Consider the following 23,601-nt stretch of genomic DNA (forward strand, 5'->3'; position numbering starts at 1 on the left):
TCTTGAGCCCAGGAGGTAGAGGCTGCAGTGAACTGTGATCGTACCAGTGCACTCCAGCCTGGGCAACAAAGTGAGACTTCATCTCAAAAAAAAAAAAAAGACTTAGCTTCTAGTCCTAGATATTATCTTTGTCACTTAAGCACTTATGTAAGTATTTATTAAATAATAATCATTCTTATTTATTAAATGATAAAATTTCTACTTTAAATGTTTGAGCCTCTAATTATGTGAGCTAAATGTCAAACACTATTACAAAGTACCAAGATATTAATTTAACCTACAGTTGTTTAGCCAAATTAAGCAACAAGGACAGCCTGATAAGATACAGATTAGTGAGGATTTTAAGATATTAGTTCACATATAGAGCTTTTACATTACAAAAAAACTAATAAATTAAAACTTTTTAATGTTTCTAAAATCCTGTAGAACAATAATCACCAAATGAAGAAATATTTTTACATACTTTTACATCCCATTTTTGTGAAAAGGGTCTTCAAGTCAGAATCCTTAGCTTGTGATTGTACTCCACACACAAATACTTTTGAGGTATTATTATTTGTTAAAATTGACATATGGGCAACTGTGTACCATGAACCTGTATTGACCATTAAGATATCATCATCCATATTTAATAAAGCCTTTACAGAATGGACAGCAAGACTTCGAGATTTGTCCTGTAAGATAAAGGTATGATTAGAATTTCAAAGGGTATGGCTAGAAATATAAGCTGACTTCTATTTGCTTTACATAAAAGAAAGTACCTCATAGTAATATTAGATACCTAATCCATTTTAGTTTTAACATCTTAATATATGTCTAAGTAAAGAGTTAACAAAGACAACTGATGTTTAAAACAAAGAGCTTAACTTTGTTTAGCCTAAATTATGACTTACTGTCTAATTTTTGTATAAAGCAACGCCAGAATCTCTAAAATATGGTCAACAGATTAATGATACCCTATCTTAACTCCCATTCTTACCCCTTCACAAAAACCCACTCATCTACTACTTCCATTTTCTCTTCCCCATTACCTTGTCACCTAAATTGCCACTAGCTCACAGAGATTAAAATTAAGATATTTGAGAAGCTCATCAAAGGGGGCGTGACAGGTTGAGCTTCTGCAGTTGATCTCAGTGCTTGATATGTAAGAGATTCTGCCCAAGAATATGAATGTGGAAAAGGGATAAGCCTTAGAAGATCAAGGTACATCTGAGGCAATAATTGGAATCTAAGGATGTAAAAATGAATTTAAACTACTTTTTTATACCTTTTATTTTCGTTCTGTTGAAACCACATTATACCTCACATTCTCTTCCTATATTGATAGTCTTTATACACCTCTTACAAATCAAAGCTATAAGACTATATTAAAGAAATTATGAAAAACTATTACAATTGCTTTTTTTCATATGCAAGATGGCACTAGTATCTTCCCCAGAAAGGGAAGGAAGAAAAGGTCTCATTGTACTTTCTCCTGAATTCTCCTTTAGGGGAGAAAAGTAGAACCTTACAGCTGCCAGCAGTGCAAATCTTCCCAATTATGGAATCTGGGAGAAGAATATGTTCTTTATAAATTCACATGAGACAAAAATGCCAACCAGATGCACTGATTGTAGAGGTATTAATTTTATTCAAGGTGACAATTAGGCCTTATAAACCTCCCTGATAATCTATAAAAATATAAACAGTATTAGGTTTTATTTTTAAGTGGAGAAGTTCTTTGGCTAGGTTGGATTGTTGAGAATCACAATGAAAGTAAATATTAGTTTACCTGAAATATAAGTTTGTAATCTTTGAAAAGATCTATATTTATAAGATCATTTTTAAGATGAGATGGAAAAATTAAGACATCATAGCAATGTTGATCCACAGCAAAGACTTTATCATCAATATGCAATACAGATTTGACTTTATTATAGCCTCTTCTCTTCAAATTATTATAAACTTCTTCAGGGCTGTAAATATACAACATTAGCTTGTAATTACAAATATAATATATTTAAAATGCACTTAACACTAACACCTTTTTCCTGTAACAAAGAAAAATATCACTTCATCCATTACATCTAATGGAACTAACAATTTTAACCAACAATAAACTAAAAGATAATTATAGGCAGAGAAGTTAACATATTTATGTAATTACCTTTGGTACTTTGGTCATAAGCTCTGGAACTTAACTCTGATTCCCTAATCACTCCCCTAGATGTGCCACCCCCACCTCTTAAAAAGGTAATGCTTCTCATCACATTATTTTAAAAGGATGGAGACTTGAAATATAAAGAATTTGATTTAAACACTTACCTGATTTTACAAGTATTTATCCAAGCATAAAGTGGTAAAGTGGAGGCCCTTCGTTCCTGTTTCCTAACTGTTTCTGGAAGGATGTGGTAAATTGAAAGGGCATCATGCTTGATTCGACATCTTGCCAACGCCGCAGCCAACTTTATCTTAAAACTAGAGACAGAAAATCCATCCTTAATCTATTGCATTTGAGACAAGACTATCAATTTTCCACTGGAAACTCTAAAAAATTACATTTAGAATTTTAACAAATAATAATTCTATTTCAAATTTTTGAAGTCTAAAATAAAAATGTGTTATATTTGTACATAGAAATACAAGGCCGGGCGCAGCAGCTCATGCCTGTAATCCCAACACTTTGGGAGGCCGAGGCAGGTGGATCACCTGAGGTCAGGAGTTTGAGACCAGCCTGACCAACATGGGGAAACCCCGTCTCTACTAAAAATACCAAATTAGCCGGGCGTGATGGTGGGTGCCTGTAATCCCAGCTACTCAGGAGGTTGAGGCAGGAGAATCACTTGAACCCAGGAGGCGGAGGTTGCAGTGAGCCAAGATCGTGTCATTCCACTCCAGCCTGGGCAACAAGAACAAACTGAATTCTTTCATTCTGTTTTTGCTGCCCCTGTATAGCTGTGCAGCAATTTCTTAACTATTACATTAATTGCTGGTTGAAAGACAAACTTTTAGAGTCTCTGTCTGTCGCCCAGGCTGGAGTGCAGTAGCATGATCTTGGCTTACTGCAACCTCTGCCCCGTGGGTTCAAGCAATTCTCCTACCTCAGCCTCCCGAGTTGCTGGGACTACAGGCGTGCACCACCACACCCAGCTATTTTTTGTATTTTTAGTACAGATGCGGTTTCGCCATGTTGGCCAAGCTGTTCTCAAACTCCTGACCTCAAGTGATCTGCCCGCCTCAGCCTCCCAAAGTGCTGGGATTACAGGCATGAGCCACCGCACCCAGCTGAAAAACAAACCTTATTTATTGAGAAGGGTCTAGGATTTAGAGTCAGACAAACCTGAAGTTAAATCCAGGTTTTATCACTTACTAGCTATGTAACCTCAGGAATGTTACTTAATCTCCTTTTTCAGCCTAGTTTTCTCATCTGTTAAAGGTGGTCAGCTTACCTTGTTATTAATGTAGTGATTATCAATCATGTGTGCAAAATTCTTAACGCAGTGCCTGGCACATAGCAGGCACTCATTATAGGCTAGTTATTAGTATCACAGATGGCACCAGTATAGTCTTGATAAGATTAAAGAACTTTCATGAGTCTGTATTAAGTCCTTCCCTGTTCTCAATGTCCCATGCTTCAAAATTCCAAATCACAAAAGAAAAACAAGAACTGGTTAGCATCACCACGATGGCTCAATGATTTTTCTTGATCTCATAGCCCAAATTTTTAATGAATGAGAACACAGGACTTATTCCTGACCCATATTCATAGCATTTTCACAGTAGGAATCTAACTGAAATCAACCTCAAGTATAACCTTGAGTGAGAAATAAGAAGAGATGTCACAAAACAGTCAAATACGATCTGAGTTGTGGTTGGTGGGTGGTACAGAAAGGGAGGACACTTTCTGTCAGGCCCACCTAAACTGTTTCAAAGAATGCTGGGAGCGAGGACAAGAGGGGTAGTAAATGAGCATCTCTGTTATTTTTTTTAGCACCAACTGTTAAATCCCTACTTCTTTTCTTCATACCTGCAGTGTCCTTATTCTACATTTCTTATCTACTCAATAGAATGAGAACATCTCACCCAAAAAAAGTTGTTTATGTGGGAATATTATGTGTATGTATATGAGAGAGAGAAGATAGGGGAACTTGGGAAGGAAAGAGAAGGGTGGTCAAACATTAAGCCTTTTGGGACTACGATAAAATTAGATTTGTCTAGTTCTGTGTCTAAATGTCACAGGACTACGGCAGTGGATACTAAAAAAATGACAGTACATTAATGCACCTCAAAAAATAAATTAATGTAAAAGGGGTGAGTTACTGTTCTATATTATATATTGTGAGATATTCTGAGTATAGACTATTTTTTATTAACAGTACTTGCAAATACCTTAGTTCAAATTTATCATAATAAATGCTATTTACTGAATTATTCAATCATTAAGGACTAAAAATATGAAGCTGAGAAATATATATGTGCTGTGTATATGGGAGGAGTGTAAGGAGAAATAAATCTCCAATTTTCCAGATAGTAAACATTTTGGACCATGATTTTTAACAAAATTTAATCCTACAAAAAATAAAGTGTACATGCAGTTATACAGATTTTTATGTAAATATACTATATTAGACTTACGGCAAAGATCAAATCCATATGTTCTTAAAATAACCAGACCTATACTTCTGTAGATGAAGTATCCTATCTTGTGGTTACTAAAAAAAGCTTCTTCCATAGCTTTAAATAAGGAGGACTGCAATGATGAAAATGGTAGCAAAGTAGCCTTTCCCAATATTCTTGATCCAGAAGTCCTTTTTCTGCTACAGTTTGTATGTTATCACAGAGAGCTGCCTGATTATCTTTTTTACCATTATCCCAGTTACACACACAGTCAGAGCTTCCTTTATGATATTAAATATTATTAATAATATAATAAAATTATATAATTATAAATATATATTTATATAGGCTTAAATTTTAGATGAAATCCATCAGCCACAGGACAGAATCTAAACTCCTTATGAGGAAATTCTAGGATCTTAATAGTTCAACCTGAACCAACTCCTCCTGCCTCAATTCCCATCACTCCCATCCAGAAATCTATTATCAGTCATGCGCTGAACTATTTGCCACTCCTATGGTATGCCATGTCACATCTCCTCTTTCTCTCTCTTCCATATTCTCTCTCTCTCAATTATCTGAATTCAGGTAATTTGATTGCAGAGTTCAAGCCCAACTGGCGTGCATGAGAGAGAAGAGAAAGAGAGAAAGACAGAGATTTTTTGGATGTAGGAAGTGAGAGTCAAGCCAGTTTTTCCAGTGTTTGGTACTATAAAATGTAGCTCCCGTGTTAGGGAGTTGTTGGCAGCCAAGCTTCTTATCCTGGAAATATAGAATGATAAGAGAATGGAGGCACAGAGAAGCAGAGACCAGAGTCCTGATGATTTTGGAGTCACAGGCTCTAGTTAGTAGAAGCATCGCTACATCACCACCCTTCCTGTAGCCTCATGTTCAATTCTTCCATAAATGATCTTAAAGTCCCTCTTTTGCAGTATCTGTCAGTTGCAAAAAAGAATCTTAACTAATATGCCATTTTCCCTCAGTTTATTATTTTTTATTTTTTGAGACAGAGTCTTGCTCTGTCACCAGGCTGGAGTGCAGTGGTGCAATCTCAGCTTACTGCAACCTCCGCCTCCTGGGTTCAAGAGATTCTCCTGACTCAGCCTCCTGAGTAGCTGGGACTACAGGCGCACGCCACCACGCCTGGCTAATTTTTGTATTTTTAGTAGAGACGGGGTTTCACTATGTTGGCCAAGATGGTCTCGATCTCTTGACCTCATGATCCGCCTGCCTTGGCCTCCCAAAATGCCAGGATTACAGGTGTGAGCCACCGTGCCCAGCCACCTCAGTTTATTTTTTAATGAAATTGATTTTACTCTTTTTTGGCTTTTTACTACTTCTTTTGGCCTTTTGTAATATACATTTACATTTTTTAAATTTTCAGAAATATTTATGTAGTTTTTGACTCAAGTTTTTGAATGGCATTACCAATGTCTAACATATCAGAACTGTGGTTCTCTTTAAATATAAATTGAATAAAGTCATCTGCTGCATAATGACATTTAGGTCAATGATGAACTCTGTTTATGATGGTGGTCCCATAAAAGTTTACTACGGTAGTACCTTTGCTATATTTAAATAGGTTTAGATACACAAATACATGCCATAGTGTTATAATTGCCTACAGTATTCAGCACATAACATGCTGTGCAGGTTTGTAGACTAGGAGCACTAGGCTATACCATATAGGATAGGTGTACAGTAGGCTATACCATCTAGATTTGTGTAAGTATGTTCCCATCAGAAGAAATCACCTAACGACACATTTCTCAGAATGTATCCCCATCATTAAGTGACACTTGATTGGAATTTCTTTTCTTTTTTGAGATGGAGTTTCGCTCTTGTTATCCAGGCTGCAGTGCAGTGGCGTGATCGTGGCTCACTGCAACCTCTGCCTCCTGGGTTCAAGTGATTCTCCTGCCTCATCCTCCCAAGTAGGTGGGATTACAGGCATGCACCACCACACCCGACTAATTTTGTATTTTTAGTAGAGATGGGGCTTCTCCATGTTGGTCCAGCCTGGTCTCGAACTCCTAACCTCAGGTGATCTGGCCACCTCGGCCTCCCAAGGTGCTGGGATTACAGGCGTGAGCCACCAAGCCTGACCTTGATTGCATTTTCTTAATGCCAAAAGATAATCTTCAATGAACTGCTTGAATTTCCCAGAAAAATATAAAATCAGACATCTGCTTCAGACTCTTTACTAGGTAAGTGAAACAGGTGAAGAGTTTCTGAAGAAGGAGCGGAGAGAATGTGAGAAATAAAACCCATGAACAAATATTTAAAGGGCATTTTGGCAATTAGAAATTCTGGAGCATTATGGGGAATGAGAGAAACTGGGGAAGATAAGAAAAAGAATATATCTGAGCAAATGTGCCTTATCCCAAAAATGCATGGCTGGTTTAACATTCATAAACCAGTCAATGTAAATCACCTGGCCACTTAATACAATAAAGAAGAAAAACAATCACTTCAGTCTTCTAAAACTGTTCTCTGTTTTCTTAACTCAGCAAGACTGCTATTTTCTACTTCCTGCATTGCAGTTTGAGAATTCTTCCAGGCATAAAGCCAGGACTATTCTAGAGCTCACCTCATTTGTTTTGTTCTTTCAGGGATCAAGTTTCTGTGCTGCTTCTTGTCTAATGTCCAAACCTTTACGTCCTATAATATATTTTGGCCAGTTTTCTAGTTGTTTACAGTAGAAGGGGAAGTCTAATCCAAGATATTCTATCATGACTATACAATTACATTTTGAAAATATCACTCTACCTGCCATGTGGAACTGATTGCAGCAAAGTGAGAGTTATAGGCCAGGGAAATGTATCTAAGGAAGCTATCATGGTAGTCCAAGTGATAGATTATGGTGGCATAGATTTGGATGGTAGTAGTGGAAATGGAAAGAAGCGCACAGGCTCAGTGTATGTTTTTGAATTGGAATTACAGGACTTGATGCATTAGATACAGATTGAGTGCAGGGGAGGGGAGGAAAGAAGAATCAAGGATGATGTCTAGGTAGATGGTGATGCCTTAGCTGTGAAGTGGAAGACATCAGGATAAATGGTTTTGGGGTGGTTTGGAAGGAGAACTGACTAAGTCTTTCCCCTCCTTTCTCTAGTTTTTCACTGCTTATTTTCCAATTGCTGCCTCACAACAGTCCAACAAATAATTTAACAGAAATAGATTACTGGGCTGGTGGAAAGACATGGGGATTGAGAAACAAGGGGTTGTGGTCTCTCTTTTTTTAACCTAGTCACACAGTATTAAAAAGACAGTTGCATTTTATACAAAGAATGGGTTCTTAAAGACCTTTCATATGTAAAAAAAAATGATAATAGGTATCATCTTGGATTACATGTCTAAACCCATGAATAAGAGAAGAAAAGAATACATGTTGGTGCATAGCGGTATAAGAGTGAAAGAACACAAGGATTCCCAGGAGATGTAACAACAAAGGTCAAACCACTTTTACAAGGAGGAAATCATTCTCATTCAGCTTCTTGCTAATTACTTCTTCTTCTATAACCTCTTAGAGTTAGTCTTTATCTGGCCGGGCACGGCAGCTCACACTTGTAATCCCAGCACTCTAGGAGGCTGAGGCGGGAGGATCACCTGGGGTCAGGAGTTCGAGACCAGCCTGGCCAACAGGCTGAAACCCCATCTCTACAAAAACACAGGCATGATGGCGCGTGCCTGTAATCCCAGCTACTCGGGAGGCTGAGGCAGGAGAACTGCTTGAGCCTGGGAGGTGGAGGTTGCAGTGAGCCAAGATTGCGCCATTGCACTCCAGCCTGGGCGACAGAGCAAGAATCCATCTCAAAAAAAAAAAAGAAAAAGAAAAAAAAAAGAATTAGTCTTTATCCTCTAAGTAGATATATGCTAAGGTATACTTTGAGCTTACAGTGACTGAACTTCCCTGGGAACTACAGTCTCAAGCCCTAGAAGACAGATAGAGTTGGTTGGCTTCCAGCTGTCTTTCTGTGGTTTAGAATACCACTTCATTGGCTACAGGGAATTGGCCCGAGAGACTGCACCTGACCTGCACTGAGGCAATCGAATTTCCTCTCACAGGAATTTAGAAATAGGAGGTAAGATAATAAGTTAGTCTCAGTGAAGAAACTAGCATACGACTGTAACATAAGCTTGGGTACTGGGGTACAACAGTAGGACCTTCTCCAGGCAGACTAGAAAAGCACAATAGGCAGATGTGCAGAGGTAAAAAAATGAAGCAGATACTATAAGAGAAGCAGAGATAAAAAGATAAAGAGATAAAGCAAATTAAAGTCCTAACATCTTTCCAGTTCCTGATTTCATTCTCTTCCTGAGTTCTTGAGTTGTATGAGATATCCCAGTATCTTTATTTTCCATTTTTGCTCAAGCTAAGTGAAGATGGCTTCAATTACTTGAAAGCTAAGAAGACTCGAGTAAAATACTGTGGCATCTTTGTACATGTATTTTCTCAGCAATGCGCTACTATTCTTCTCCACAATTCAATCACTAAACATAGGCATTTCTCCTATAGTATATTATGAATTGAATATAACGTGAATTGAGTACAATGTGACTGATTAGGAATAAGATTCCTAAATTAATTCCTAGCAATAAGATTTGCAATGCATAAAATTCTATTGGTTTGGGTATGGGAAAAAACAATTGCACTGACAACAATGTAACCAGAATATGTGTTAAGGCAGGTAGTAGCATGATGTGAATTATGGGAATGGGGAAAATCTGGGGAATCAGGAATCCTTAGATATGAATATCTTCTGGTTCCTCTGACCTCTTAAACCAGGCCCTTTGCTTGTCCTACTCCTACTTTCCTTGCCAGCATCCTCAGCTAAAGTCTACTTCTGATGAAACCACAGTGTAATCTTTCTTACTTGGTTAGAGCCCTGTGGGTTTCTTGGTTGACTCAGCATAACCCCAGCTCTCATCAGCCCCTCTGAGACTAAGTTCAGACATGAAAGTCCCCTAAATCCTGACTATGTCAAACAGAAACTAGGAGAAGCACAGGGAAACTGAAACTCAGAGCCTGTCCCATAGCATAATGCTCCACCAAGTTTCCTCTGAATGCCCATCCTGGGAGTCAGGCTGCCTAATACTGGTACTAGCAATAAGGCGGTTTCTCCCAGACCCAAAGTAAACAGGCGCAAGATCCTTACTTATTTAACACAGAGAGTACATACATCTGATTGCTTTTGCTCTTCTCCATCCCGTGATTTCTCATGGCTATGACACTGACATGAGATATGACTATGTTCTAAACTTCCAGAGTACCTCAGCCAAGCCTCACTATGCTAAGTGGAAGGAATGCTAGCATATAAATGGTTGAAGTTTGGACTCTGGAGTCATTCCTGAGTGTGAATTCTGGCTACTCCCCTTTCCAGTTCTGTGGCATTAAACAGTCCCTTTAACTCAGCAGTCTCAAACCTTTTTGGGACCAGGGACCAGTTTCGTGGAAGACAATTTTTCCATGAACTGGGGGAAGGTGGAGGGAATGGTTTCAGGATGAAACTGTTCCACCTCAGATCATCAAGCATTAGATGATCTGATAAGGATCATCTAATTAGATGAATCCTTAGATTCTCACAAGGAGCATGCAACCTAGATCCCTCACATGTGCAATTCACAATCAGGTTCACGCTCCTGTGAGAATCTAATGCTGCTGCTAATCTGACAGAAGGTAGAGCTCAAGTGGTCATTCTCATTCACCTGCTGCTCACCTCGTGCTGTGCTGCCCAGTTCCTAAGAGGCCATGGACAGGTACTGGTCTGCAGCCCCGGGGTTGGGGACCCCTGCTTTAACTTGTCTGTTCCTCTTTTTTCCCATGTGTAAAATTACAGGTTGGTAACAGTAACCAATGCATAGAGCTGTTATGTAAAGAGCTTCTTAGAACAGTGGCTGACACATATTAAGTGCTCAATAAATGTAAGCTATTATTATCATTACTATTACCTGAGTCTTCTGGTCTCAGCCTTCAATAATTTAAATAAAACTGCTTAAATTTCCTGTAAAATCAGACATCATACTGACAATTGTTGACAGTGACAATCAGATTATTCACTAAGCCAAAATCTTCCTACAAAATTGTTGTTGTTGCTACATTGTACTTTTCTATTAAAGTTCAACAACATAGAACTAAAAGCTGTAATCAACAGTGTCTTAGTTCATTTTGCACTGCTATAACAAAATACCTGAGACCAGCTAATTTATAAAGAACAGAAGTTTATTTTCTCACAGTTCTGGAGGCTGAGAAGTCCAAAATCAAGGTGCTGGCGTTTGGTGAGGGCCTTCTTGCTGCATCATCAAATGGTGGAACACAGAAGGGCGAAAGCACAAGAGAGCAAATCCACCTCACAAGCCCTTTTTATAATAGCATTAATCTATTCATGAGGGTGAAATCTTCATGACCTAAACACTTCTCATTAGGCCCCAACTCCCAGCATTGTCATACTGAGGATTAAGTTTCCAATACATGAATTCTGGGGGACACATTCAAACCATAGCAAACAGTAACACTTAACATTTACTGACCAATTTACTTTATGTCTGTTTCTAACTGAGCATTTTACATGTATTAATTTAATCCATTGTCCCATCTACCCCCTGAGGTAGAAACTTCTTATTCTCATGGTAGACTTCTACTGATATTTAGGATAAAAAGAAAACAAATTTAAGATGTTAGTTTGTTCTTAAGTAGAATTTTTTTTCTTTACTTGGGGAAAATAGTTGATTCTTGTCTACTGTTGGAATTTTCTCAATTGATTCATGTTAGAGGTTTTCTTTGTTTTACAAAGCTATAAATAAAGTGAACTAAGCAATTAGTAGCTGTTTCAAATACAGTTTAATTTATGTGCTAAAAATTATTGAGAATTTTTAATGATTTCTCACATACTTACACACTGAATCTTGTGTGTTTTTCAAGCTTTGAAAAACAAATTGATTTCAAACAAAATTCTTAACCTGTTCAAGACTGTTTGTAAAGAAATTCAAGAATTTTATGAATTTTTGTATTTTTCTCTATAAAATTTAACTTATCTACACATTATACTGTATGTAATTTTACCAATAAAAATACCAATGTAGGTTTCATATAAAACATTCTTTTCACTTTCACAATTACCTGTTAAGAAGGTTCTCTACTTCTTGAACTTCTGATATGGACTCTTCATTATCAGAAAGGACACGAGTTTGAAATTTTCTATCTTGGAAATCATATAGCATCACAATAATAAGACTGCTCAAATGATCTGGCTATCAAGGGAAAACATATATAAAGAAAAGCGTACAAACAATATCTAACCAGCAATATTTTCCATTCCATTATTTTTCATAACAGAGCAGGAATATGACTATTTTTACATAGTCTGATTGGATTTGGAAGGTCTTCAAAATAGAAAAAAATCCAGAAAAAAAACCCTTTCAAAAGAGACAGTTTTTGGTATGTTCACCAAAATGAATGATATTAGAAGTTAAAAGGAATTTATATTTAAGGGGTTTCCGTATTCAGCAAACTATTTAAATCTTTTTTTTTTTTTTTTTTTTTGAGACGGAGTTTCACTCTTGTTGTCTAGGCTGGAGTGCAATGGCGCAATCTCGGCTCACTGCAACCTCTGCCTCCTGGGTTTTCAAGCAATTCTCCTGCCTCAGCCTCCCAAGTAGCTGGGATTACAGGCATGTGCCACCACACCCAGCTAATTTTGTATTTTTAGTAGAGACGGGGTTTCTCCATGTTGGTCAGGCTGGTCTCGAACTCCCGACCTCAGGTGATCCGCCCGCCTCGGCCTCCCAAAGTGCTGAGATTACAGGTGTGAGCCACTGCGCCTGGCCTCAAACTATTTAAATCTAAAGGCTTTTAAACACTTTCTTTAAAAAAAAAAATCATGAAACGATGTAATTCTAAAACTTATCTACTTACTATTGTGGTACTTGGGAAGATACAGCTGTCTATCAATATAGTTTCCAAAATATCTTGATCTGCAAAACAAGGGAAAGGCCTGTCACCGAAAATACAAAGTAGAAAATGAAAACTCTGGAATCGAAATACACTGTAATAATGCCATAAAATATATTTACTTTCATATCTAAAATATACCTCAATTCTGGATAATGACTTAAATTACAATGACATGACGAAATATTTATAATCTTTATGAATGCTGGACCCTTATGACCTAGGGTCCGCATGGAATCATAGTCAAAGAAGCATTATCTGAATAGTCAAAGCAGTAATAAAAGGATTCCAATCTTTAACGTATGGCCTTTGAAAAACATTAAAGAGGATCTAATTAATAATGTTGAGCAATAGTTTTCTTATTCTTTTTATGTATTGCTGGATTTGATTTGCTAATTTTTTTGGTTTTGTTTTTGAGACAGAGTCTTGCTCTGTCATCTAGGCTGGAGTACAATGGTGCGATATCAGCTCACTGCAACGTCTGCCTCCCAGGTTCAAGCAATTCTGCCTCAGCCTCCAGAGTAGCTGGGACTACAGGTATGCACCACCACATCTGGCTAATTTTTGTATTTTTTGTAGAAATGGGGTTTCACCCTGTTGGCCAAGCTGGTCTCGAATTCCTGACCTTAGGTGATCTGCCCGCCTAGGCCTCCCAAAGTGCTGGGATTACAAGCATGAGCCACCATACCCGGCTGCTAATGTTTTATTTAGAATTTTTGTTGTATGTTCATGTTCATGAGGGATGTTGGTCTATAATTTTCTTTTCTTGTAATATCCTTGTCAGTGTTGGTATCAGTTTTGCAGCCGATGAGTGGAAACTGTTCTCTCTTCCTCTATTCTCTCAGAGTTTGTGTTAGATTGGTATTATTTCTTAACTATTTAGTAAAACTCAATAGTGAAGACATTGATGTGATGACATTTAATCTAAGACTCAAATGACAAGGAGTTAGCCATGTGAATATCTAGGAAGGGACAGCATTCCAGGCAGAAGTTATGATAACTGCAAAGGCGGTTAAGTAGAAACAAGTGGACATATTTAAAAACTTCCGCAGCGAACACGAGTGTTCTTTTTGGTACAACTACTTCAACTATATATACATCATATAACAAATGCTTTATTTTATTTATTTATTTATTTATTTATTTATGAGACGGAGTCTCGCTCTATTACACCAACTGGAGTGCAGTGGTGCAATCTCGGTTCACTGCAACCTCCACCTCCCGAGTTCAAACGATTCTCCTGTGTCAGCCTACCAAGCAGCTGGGATTACAGGTGTGCATCACAGCATCACAACTAATTTTTGTATTTTTAGTAGAGACGGGGTTTCACCATGTTGACCAGGCTGGTCTCGAACTCCTGACCTCAGGTGATCTGCCCGCCTCAGCCTCCCAAAGTGCTGGGATTAGAGGCATGAGCCACCGTGCCCGGCATATAACAAATGCTTTAATCAGTTAAACAGAAAGGTAGGCCTGCCTAGCTTCAATTTATTCAATATTTATGGAAAGCCTACTATAACCAAGGTATAAATTGAATTTATACCTTGAATTTGAATTCATGAATTTTCTTTTTTTTTGAGACAGAGTCTTGCTCTGTCACCCAGGCTGGAGGGCAATGGTGCTGTCACAGCTTACTGCAACCTCCACCTCCTGGGCTCAAGCAACCCTCCTGCCTCAGTCTCCCAAGTTGCTGGGACTACAGGTGTGTGGCACCACACCTGGCTAATTTTTGTATTTTTTACTTTTTTATTGTTTTTATTTTTATTTTTTGTTTTTTAAAATATTATCTTTGTATTTTTTGTAGAGATGGGTTTTTGCCATGTTGGCTAAGTTGGTCTCCAACTCCTGGCCTCAAGTGATCTGCCCACTTTGGCTTCCCAAGTGTTGGGGTTACAGGCGTGAGCCACCATGCCTGGCCTAAATTTCATTTTTCATTTGGGAGATAGGAAAACTAAAAAGAAGTGACTAATTTGGGAGCACAGACTCATTTTCCCATAGAAATCCTCTGGGAATCATTATCCACATTCTAGCCACAATTATGTACTTGTACTTCACAAGGTAATTATCCTTATAAGGAAATGAAATTTACAGTTTCACATCCTTAGTACTTTCAAACCAATTCCCATCTACTTCATACTTTTTGTACTTTTTTTTCACAAGTACAGTATTAGAAAGAAGGATTTCTAACTTGGCAGACCTCTTTGAGCAATGGAGATGCTGGACTCCTAACAAATAGAAGAAGCTGGCCGGGTGTGGTGACTCACGCCTGCAATCCTAGCACTTTGGGAGGCCAAGACAGGTGGATCACCTGAGGTCAGGAGTTCAAGGCCAGCCTGGCTAACATGGTGAAACCCAGTTTCTACTAAAAATACAAAAAATTATCCAGGCGTGGTGGCGAACCTCTAATCCCACCTACTTGGGAGGCTGGGGCAAGAGAATCTCTTGAACCCAGGAGGCAGAGGCTGCAGTGAGCCGAGATCATGACATTGCATTCTGGCTTGGGCAATAAGAGAAACTCCGTCTCAGAAAAAAACAACAACAACAACAAAAATGGGAATAGGAGAGGCAGGATGAACAAACAGAGAACAGAACATCCTTTTCCCAATAATTGCATTTTCTCCCCCTAGGGCTCTTGTCAAAACCAATACCACCTTTAGGATGCCTTTGATATTGTGCAGAATGCATTACTTTTGTAGATAGATAGATAGATAGATAGATAGATAGATAGATAGATAGATAGATAGATAGATAGATAGATAGATAGATACAATTTTACCTTCTTACATAGTAATATCAACTGAATAACTGTATGCTTTACACAGATGATCCTTGCCTTACAATGGGGTTATATCCTGATAAACCCATCAAAAATACTGTATATCAAAAATGCATGTAATACATCTATCCTACTAAACATCATAGCTTAGCTTAGGCTATCTTAAACACATTCATAACACTTACATAGGCCTGTAGTTGGGCAAAATTATCCAACACAAAGTCTATTTTATAATAAAGTGCTGACCATCTCATGTAACTTATTTATTTGTTTGTTTATTTATTTGTTTATTTATTGAGATGGAATCTCGCTCTGTCGCCCAGGCTGGAGTGCAGTGGTGCAATCTCAGCTCACTGCAACCTCTGCCTCCCAGGTTCAAGCGATCCTCCTGCCTCAGCCTCCCAAGTAGCTGGAACTACAAGCGCCCACCACCATGCCCAGCTAATTTTTGTATTTTTAGTACAGACAGGGTTTCACCATATTAGCAAGGCTGGTCTCAAACTCCTGACCTTGTGATCCACCCACCTCGGCCTCCCAAAGTGCTGAGATTACATGCGTGAGGCACCGCGCCCGGCCCTTTTTTGTTTGTTTTTATGTAACTTATTAAATACTGAAAGTAAAACACAGAATGGTTGTGTGGGTACTCAAAGTATGGTTTCTACTGAACGTGTATAGCTTTTACATCATGGTAAAGAGGAAAAAGTATAAGGACCCCCATCATAAATTGGGGACTGTGTATATAATGTTTTCTATGTGCTTGACAATGTTCTAAGTGCATTTCATATATTAATTCATTTAATCTCCACAACAACCATATGAATTAGGTTGTTTTATTTCATAGGAAATGGGGCACAGCACAGTTAAGTAATGTGTTCATAGTCACATAGCAAGTAGCAGATAAAGGAGTCAAACCCAGGCAGTCTGGCACCAAAGTACATGCACTTCACCACAACATTATGCTGCCTTCCTCTTATTATTCTTATGACAAACCAGCGTAACCAAATATAACACACTGACAATGCTAATTTAGGTTATCAGGACTTACTTGAAAGTTGCAAAGCGTGCCTATTATAGAATTCAGCCCAATAACTCCAATTATCTCTCCCTCTCCCCACTAATTAAAGCTTCTCTTCAGTCTGCTTCAGGGATCTCTTAACCACCATTTTACATGTTTCCATGTGGAGGGCCTTACCCTAGAGAAACACCTTAACTCTCTACCCTTTCTTACTACTCCCCATGAAAGAAAAATTGGGTTTATTAGACAGGTGAAATTGGAAGAAGGAACTGGGGCATCTCTCTCCCTCTTCCTGCTCAGCAGGCCTGGGTGGCCAAACTCTGGATATTCTAAAGAAACGGTTGGCCTTTGACTGGTTCCTAGGAGATAACCTCTAAGTTCTTAGAATATCTTGTCTGATAAAGGTACTTTTTTTTTTTTTCCTGGGGTCCTAGACCACACAGTATCAGCTTGGTCTCTGAAGAAGCTAGACACTGAATAACTAAGGTCAGCCACATGACTACACCTTGTCTACGAAACTGACCCCCCAATAAAAGTGCTAAACAAACAGCAAGGCTCAGATGAGCTTCCCTAGTTGACAATGCTTCATTCATGTTGTCATTTATCATTGGTGGGAGAATTAAGCACTCTCCATAGACCACCCTGGGAAAGGAAAATAGGAAGCTTGCGTCTAGTCTCTCCTGGACTCTGCCCTATGTACCTTTACTTGTTGCTGATTTTAATCTGTCCTTTCACTGTAATAAACTATAACAATGAGTATAACAGCTTTGCTGAGTTCTGTCAGTCCTTGTAGCAAATTATTGAATCCGGAGGTGGTCTTAGGAACCCCTGACTACAATTACTAATTCCCAAAAGCTATAACCAAACCATATGTTAAGCATTTACTGTTTCTCTCTGACAGATGATATGATTCTGAAATCACCAGGTTAATGCTACAATCAGTTCCTGGGATTCGAAGTTCAACAACAAAAATATAAACCTAGAGAAGGTGGAGAAAGAAGCCAGGAAAAAGATCAGCAATTTCAGGGATATCTCTTTCTCCAATTTTTTTTTTTATTTGTTGTTTGTTCATTTCTTTAAAAAAAAAAAAATTGCCAGGTTTTTATTTAAAAAAAAAAATTTTAGGCCAGGCACGGTGGCTCATGCCTGTAATCCCAGCATTTTGGGAGGCCGAGGCAGGCGGACCACAAGGTCAGGAGATCGAGACCATCCTGGCTAATATGGTGAAACCCCGTCTCTACTAAAAATACAAAAAATTAGCCGGGCATGGTGGCACATGCCTGTAGTCCTAGCTACTAGGGAGGCTGAGGCAGAAGAATCACTTGAACCTGGGAGAAAGAGGTTGCAGTGAGCCGAGATCACGCCACCGCACTCCAGTCTGGGTGACAGAGCAAGATTCCGTCAATAAATTAATTAATTAATTGGCTACTGGTACTCTACTGCTTTGACAAAACTCTCAATAGGAATAGGCAAATTTTCATTAGTAATTCTACCTTTGTTAGCAGAAAATTGACCTTGGGGTTATTTGGTAAAGCAGAAATAATGGCACTTTTCATTTCAAAAAACATTTCACGGAGCCCTTTAAATCTTTAAAAGGTTAACCAGATAAATATACTTCCTGTCTTGAAAGACCTTATATACAATGAAGGACATCAAGGAAGGAACAAACAATAAAACTGAAAAGCATAAGACAAAACCAAAGGAATACAGTTAACGTTTGTATAATTAAGAGATTTTGTTATTGTTTTTCTTCTACTTCCTTAAATATTATGGTAATGTGATTTAATTACCTGTTCACAAATTCACAAACGAAAGGGACCATTACTCAAGCTCTGTTTAATTTTCACAATAACCTTTGCAGTTTTACAGCTCCTATAAAATCTTAAGAAATTCTCAGTTTTCTTTTCTGAATCATTATTCCTTGAACTTATACTGTATAAGCCAGATGTAAGTTTACAAAATATCACATGTGAAAGTATTGACAGAACACTGATAATACAGAAGATAAAAGTGAAATGCATAAGAGCCTCCAATATTTTATTTTATTTTTATTTTTAGATGGAGTTTCGCTCATCGCCCAGGCTGGAGTGCAATGGCACGATCTTGGCTCACCGCAACCTCTGCCTCCTGGGTTCAAACAATTCTCCTGCCTCAGCCTCCCAAGTAGCTGGGACTACAGGCATGTGCCACCACACCCAGCTAATTTTTGTATTTTTAGTAGAGACAGGGTTTCACCATCTTGGCCAGGCTCGTCTCGAACTCCTGACCTCATGATCCACTCGCCTCGGCCTCCCAAAGTGCTGGGATTACAGGCATGAGCCACCGCGCCCGGCCCATCCTCCAATATTTTAAAAGTGAAATAGCAGATGGCTATTGCGGTGGCTCACACCTGTAATCCCAGCAATTTGGGAGGCCAATGTGGGCAGATTACCTGAGGTTAGGAGTTCAAGACCAGCCTGGCCAACATGGTGAAACCCCCATCTCTACTAAAAATACAAAAATTAGCTGGGCATGGTGGCAGGCGCCTGTAATCCCAGCTACTTGGGAGGCCGGGGCAGAGAATCGCTTGAACCCAGGAGGCAGAGGTTGCAGTGAACCGAGACTGCACAACTGACTGCACTCCAGCCTAGGCAACAGAGCAAAACTCTGTCTCAAAAAAAAAAAAAAGGAAAAGGAAAATAGCAGACTCCTAATTATCTTGGAAAACCCACTACGTAAAATTCTGATTTTATTCTATTTGCACATTCAAGAATTACTGATAATTTAAAGCAAGACTGTTGTATTGGTCCGTTTTTATGCTGCTGATAAAGATATACCCGAGACTGGGGAATTAACAAAAGACAGAGGTTTAATGGACTTACAGTTCCATATGGCTGGGGAGGCCTCACAATCATGGCAGAAGGTGAAAGGCACATCTCACATGGCGGCAGACAAGGGAAGAGAGCTTGTGCAGGGAAAGTCCCCCTTATAGAGCCATCAGATCTCATGACACTTATTAACTATCATGAGAACAAGTACAAGAAAGACCTGTCCCCATGATTCCATTACCTCCCGCCAGGTCCCTCTCACAATACGTGGGAATTCAAGATGAGATTTGGGTGGGGACACAGCCAAACCATATCAACGTATTATAAGAAAAAAATGTATTTAACAAGTAAACAGTACCATCTTACCTTATAATTTGAACTTATAAAAATGAATGTTTCAAGAAAAGAAGTTTTGTAAAGGTTTATGATAATTTATTTGAATGGGATTTTCTGTGTCATTAAGAAAGATCACAGCACTTTGGGAGGCCAAGACAGGTGGATCACGAGGTCAGGAGTTCAAGACCAGCCTGGACAAGATGGAGAAGCCCCATCTCTACTAAAAATAAAAAATTAGCCAGGCATGGTGGCAGGTGCCACTTGGGAGCTACTTGGGAGACTGGGGCAGAGAAGTGCTTGAACCTGGGTGGCAGAGGTTGCAGTGAGTCTAGATTGTGCCACTGCACTCCAGCCTGGGTGACAGAGCGAGACTCCGTCTCAAAAAAAAAAAAAAGAAAGACAGATAAAATAATTACAAGATCTTTCATAAAATAGAAAATAGGATGGAGAATAATCTATCACACATATCCCTATAATACAATCATTTAGTTAATGCATTAATTTTATATAGAATTATAATTCAGACTTTTCTTATTGAGTACTAAAGGTAATATTCAATATTCTATTAGGAGAACAAATTGCCTAGAATAGAATTCTAGCATTAACATTAAATGCCAATTAATCAACACAGCTGCCCAGTCTGCATTTCATTGTTGCAAGAAAAAAAAGTGTAAAAATGTTCATTTGATTCACTGCATGAAATGCAACACTTTGGTTGGGGGACAGGGGAAGAAGAGGGATGAAATAAAATCTCAGAGATTAAACTGGAGGAGGAAGAATGGTTAAGACAGACTTAAAAGGAAAAGAAAAATTACTGAGGAGAAAAAGAAACGAAAAATAAAGAGAAGTTGTTTCACATCATACAAATTTTTCTCCATGACAAATTGCTGGCTTCAGAGTTAAGCTACATTATCTCTGCAGACAACCAAAAATATATATTCCTGTCTAAATAATCAGTGAGACATTTTAATTCAACTGAGCATTTTTTTTTTAATTTTAAAAAAGAGAGATGGGGGCCAGGTGTGGTGGCTCACGCCTGTAATCCCAGCACTTTGGGAGGCTGAGGCGGGTGGATCACAAAGTCAGGAGATGGAGACCATCCTGGCTAACACCGTAAAACCCCGTCTCTATTAAAAATACAAAAAGTTAGCCAGGCATGGTGGCGGGCACCTGTAGTCCCAGCTGCTCGGGAGGCTGAGGCAGGAGAATGGCATGAACCCAGGAGGCGGAGCTTGCAGTGAGCCAAGATTGCACCACTGCACTGCAGCCTGGGCAACAGAGTGAGACTCCATCTCAATAAAAATAAAAAATAAAACTAAAAATAGAGATAGCGTCTTGCTATGTTGTCCAGGTTTGTCTTGAACTCCTGAAGTCAAGCAATCCTCCCACCTCTGCCTCCCAAAGTACTGAGATTACAAGTGTAAGCCACCGTGCCTGGCTGAACTGAGTAATTAACTGCCTCCTATGAGCAAGGATGTACAAGGCTCATCAAGTACTAAGAAAATCATGCAAAAGAGTGTTGCCCTTTTTAAGATGTCTCTTTAGGAAGGCTTCTGCTCATCATTTTGGCCATGCTGCTAATATTCTAAAAATTTCTGGAACTTCTTTGTGGAACTACATTCAATCAGTTTACAAACCAACAAAGTTTTTAGTCACAGCTAGTACGAAAACAAACAACTTCAAGCCTTTTGACTGCTCTCCTCATGGTAGCAGTATTTCCTCATTTCCTAGTGTCAATTCCACAGGGTCTTGCTCTGTCACCAGGTTAGAGTGCAATGACACCATCTTGGCTCACTGCAACCTCTGCCTCCCAGGCTCAAGCGATCCTCCCACCTCAACCTGCCAAGTATCTGGGACTACAGACATGTGCCGCCATAATGGGCTAATTTTTAAATTTTTTTATAGAGAGGAGATCTCACTATATGCCCAGGCTGGTCTTTAACGCCTGAGCTCAATAAATCCTCCCACTTTGGCCTCGAAAAGTGCTGGGATTACAGGCCTGAGCAACCACCCATGGCCTCAGATTGATAACTAACCATCCTTGAGTCTCAAACCCTGAAGGCAAATTAGAAAGGGAAGTTCTACTAAAGTTTGCCTCCTCCCATTAAAGCTATTGGCTATGAATGGGATAGTCTTAATTGGGGTTGGTGTAATTCTGATATTCATTTTTTAAATTTTGCACCTTTTCTTTTTATTCCGTCTCTGTTCCTCTCCCCATCCTCCCTTACTGGTTTTATATTTGTGAAAGCTCATAAACTAAAATACCAAAAAAGGTAAACACAGGGAATGGAAAGAAATACACAGGGAGGCCGGGCGGGGTGGCTCATTGCCTGTAATCCCAGCACTTTGGGAGGCTGAAGCACGAGGATCCCTTGAGGTCCAGAGTTTGAGACCAGCCCAGACAATAAAGCGAGACCCCCAACTCTACGGAGGGAAAAAAAAAATACAGGGAGAGGGAAATGATCATTGGAATAAATTGTTTCCTTGTTCAATGTAATGACCGCGCACTACACCGATCTAAGGACAAACACAGTGCACGGGGAAATCTGCAGTCCTGGACGGGAAGAGCTAGTTTCATGGGAACCCTAATTCCTTGACACTTGCAGTTAACCAAAGATATGCACATGCCTAAAACCAAAACCTGGTGTGAATGAGGGGCAGGGAGGAGGAGGGCTGCATTCCCCAAATTCTCTCGCTATTATTTTCTCTTAGTGTTGATCCTCCAGACTGGCACAACTCACATTTCAGGGCACTGAAAGCCAGCTCATAAGACAAACGTTGAAAGGACTGATCCTCAGACTCGGACAAGGACCGCAGGGGTTCATTCCCATACTTGATTAAGACTTTCTGTGCCGACTTTTCGATTCGAATACCCTGAAAAATGTTGGCTGCCATGACATAAACGGAGTCCCGATAGCCCGTTTTCTCGGGTACACCAGCTGAGCTTTTCCCACCGGACAGAGGCAAGGAAGTGAGTTGGGAGATGATCTCGGGATCGTCTTCGTTCGAAAACTCCAGTTCGCCCGTGGAGTTCAGCATGTCTGCCCCTCGCCTGTCGTGAGTCCCTCACCCAGGGGTTAGAATTCCAATGTTCCAGGAAACGGCTTTCCTCGCATCTGCAGCATGGTCTCTGTGAAGAGAGAAGGTGATCGCAGTAAATCAGTCTTTCTGCAGCACCCCCGTGGGTGGCCCCCTTCGTTGTGGCCTTAAAGACTAAGAGGGGGCATTTCCTGGCTTATCTGAGTGTCCCAGACTTCGAGCCGGACAAGCCGCGCACGGAACTTCCGCACGCTCAAAAAAAAAAAAAAAAAAGCGAGGAGGGGTGCAGCGGCGGCGGGAGAAGCGCCCCGAGGAGACTGGCTTCCCTCAAGCCAGTCTGGGGGCAGAGCTGCCCCCGGAGCCCCTCCGCGTCCCCACAGCCCAGTCACCTGCTCCCCCGACTCCTCCCTTACCCCGAGGGCGGATGGTTCCCGGGGCTTCGGGGACGAAGACGAAGACGCGGAGGCCGGCGTCGGTCACAGGCCCTTGGGAGCCCCGGGACTGCGGGAAGACGGCTGCTGCCCGCGAAGGCCGTTTGGTTCAAATGCAGCCACTCCCACCGGCCGGATTCGGGGCAGGGGGGTCGCGGTCTCTGGCGCCCGGTTCACTCCGGTGTCGTGAAGTGGTGAGCGCCTCGGGGCCTTGCCTGGCCTCGTGCGTGAGGCCTTCGCGGACGTGGCGGCGGAGAAGGGTGAGCGCGGGGCCCGGGGTCTGGCTGGCTCAGGCTGAGGAAAGCTCAGCCTCCCGCCCGAGTCTGGCAGTCGACCGGTCCCGGACCCGGTCTTCATGGCAACCACGAGCGGAGGTGGGGCAGGGGGCGCGGCGCGCGGGCCGTTCCCGCGGGATTTGGAGGGTGCTGCCTGTTGCAGGGAGAGTCGCTCTTCCCCCAGCGCGCGGTTACACCTGTTTCAGCCCCTCCGAGCCAGAGGCCTCTTGCACAGTTCCTGGACCTCACCGGGCCTGAGTGCGTGCCCTTGGCTTTCTTTGTAAACATTTGGGGATATTTTTGAGGTAGTCTGACGTAGTTCCGTGGTTTTAACTCACAAGTCCCTGAAGTCCCTGTTAAAACTACACATTCTTTAAA

At 40.3% G+C, this 23,601-nt stretch overlaps 1 protein-coding gene across 3 annotated transcripts in view; it reads right to left on the reverse strand.

Moving 5' to 3' along the window:
* The window catches only part of NSUN7 (NOP2/Sun RNA methyltransferase family member 7), a 49,976-nt gene extending 26,677 nt beyond the window's left edge, over nt 1-23,299 (reverse strand). For all 3 annotated transcript variants that reach the window (XM_058429994.1, XM_032136023.2, XM_032136022.2), the window contains exons 1-7: nt 22,931-23,299; nt 22,220-22,608; nt 12,512-12,570; nt 11,717-11,847; nt 2,305-2,457; nt 1,772-1,955; nt 464-674 (exon numbers count right to left, since the gene is read on the reverse strand). In XM_058429994.1, coding sequence (XP_058285977.1) covers nt 464-674; nt 1,772-1,955; nt 2,305-2,457; nt 11,717-11,847; nt 12,512-12,570; nt 22,220-22,517 — 1,036 coding nt within the window. In that variant the 5' untranslated portion in view covers nt 22,518-22,608; nt 22,931-23,299. The remainder of the gene's footprint in view (nt 1-463; nt 675-1,771; nt 1,956-2,304; nt 2,458-11,716; nt 11,848-12,511; nt 12,571-22,219; nt 22,609-22,930) is intronic.
* Between the last annotated feature and the right edge of the window lie 302 nt (nt 23,300-23,601).

This window comes from Hylobates moloch, unplaced genomic scaffold (genome assembly GCF_009828535.3).
Source record: "Hylobates moloch isolate HMO894 unplaced genomic scaffold, HMol_V3 SCAFFOLD_17, whole genome shotgun sequence".
NCBI lineage: Eukaryota > Metazoa > Chordata > Mammalia > Primates > Hylobatidae > Hylobates > Hylobates moloch.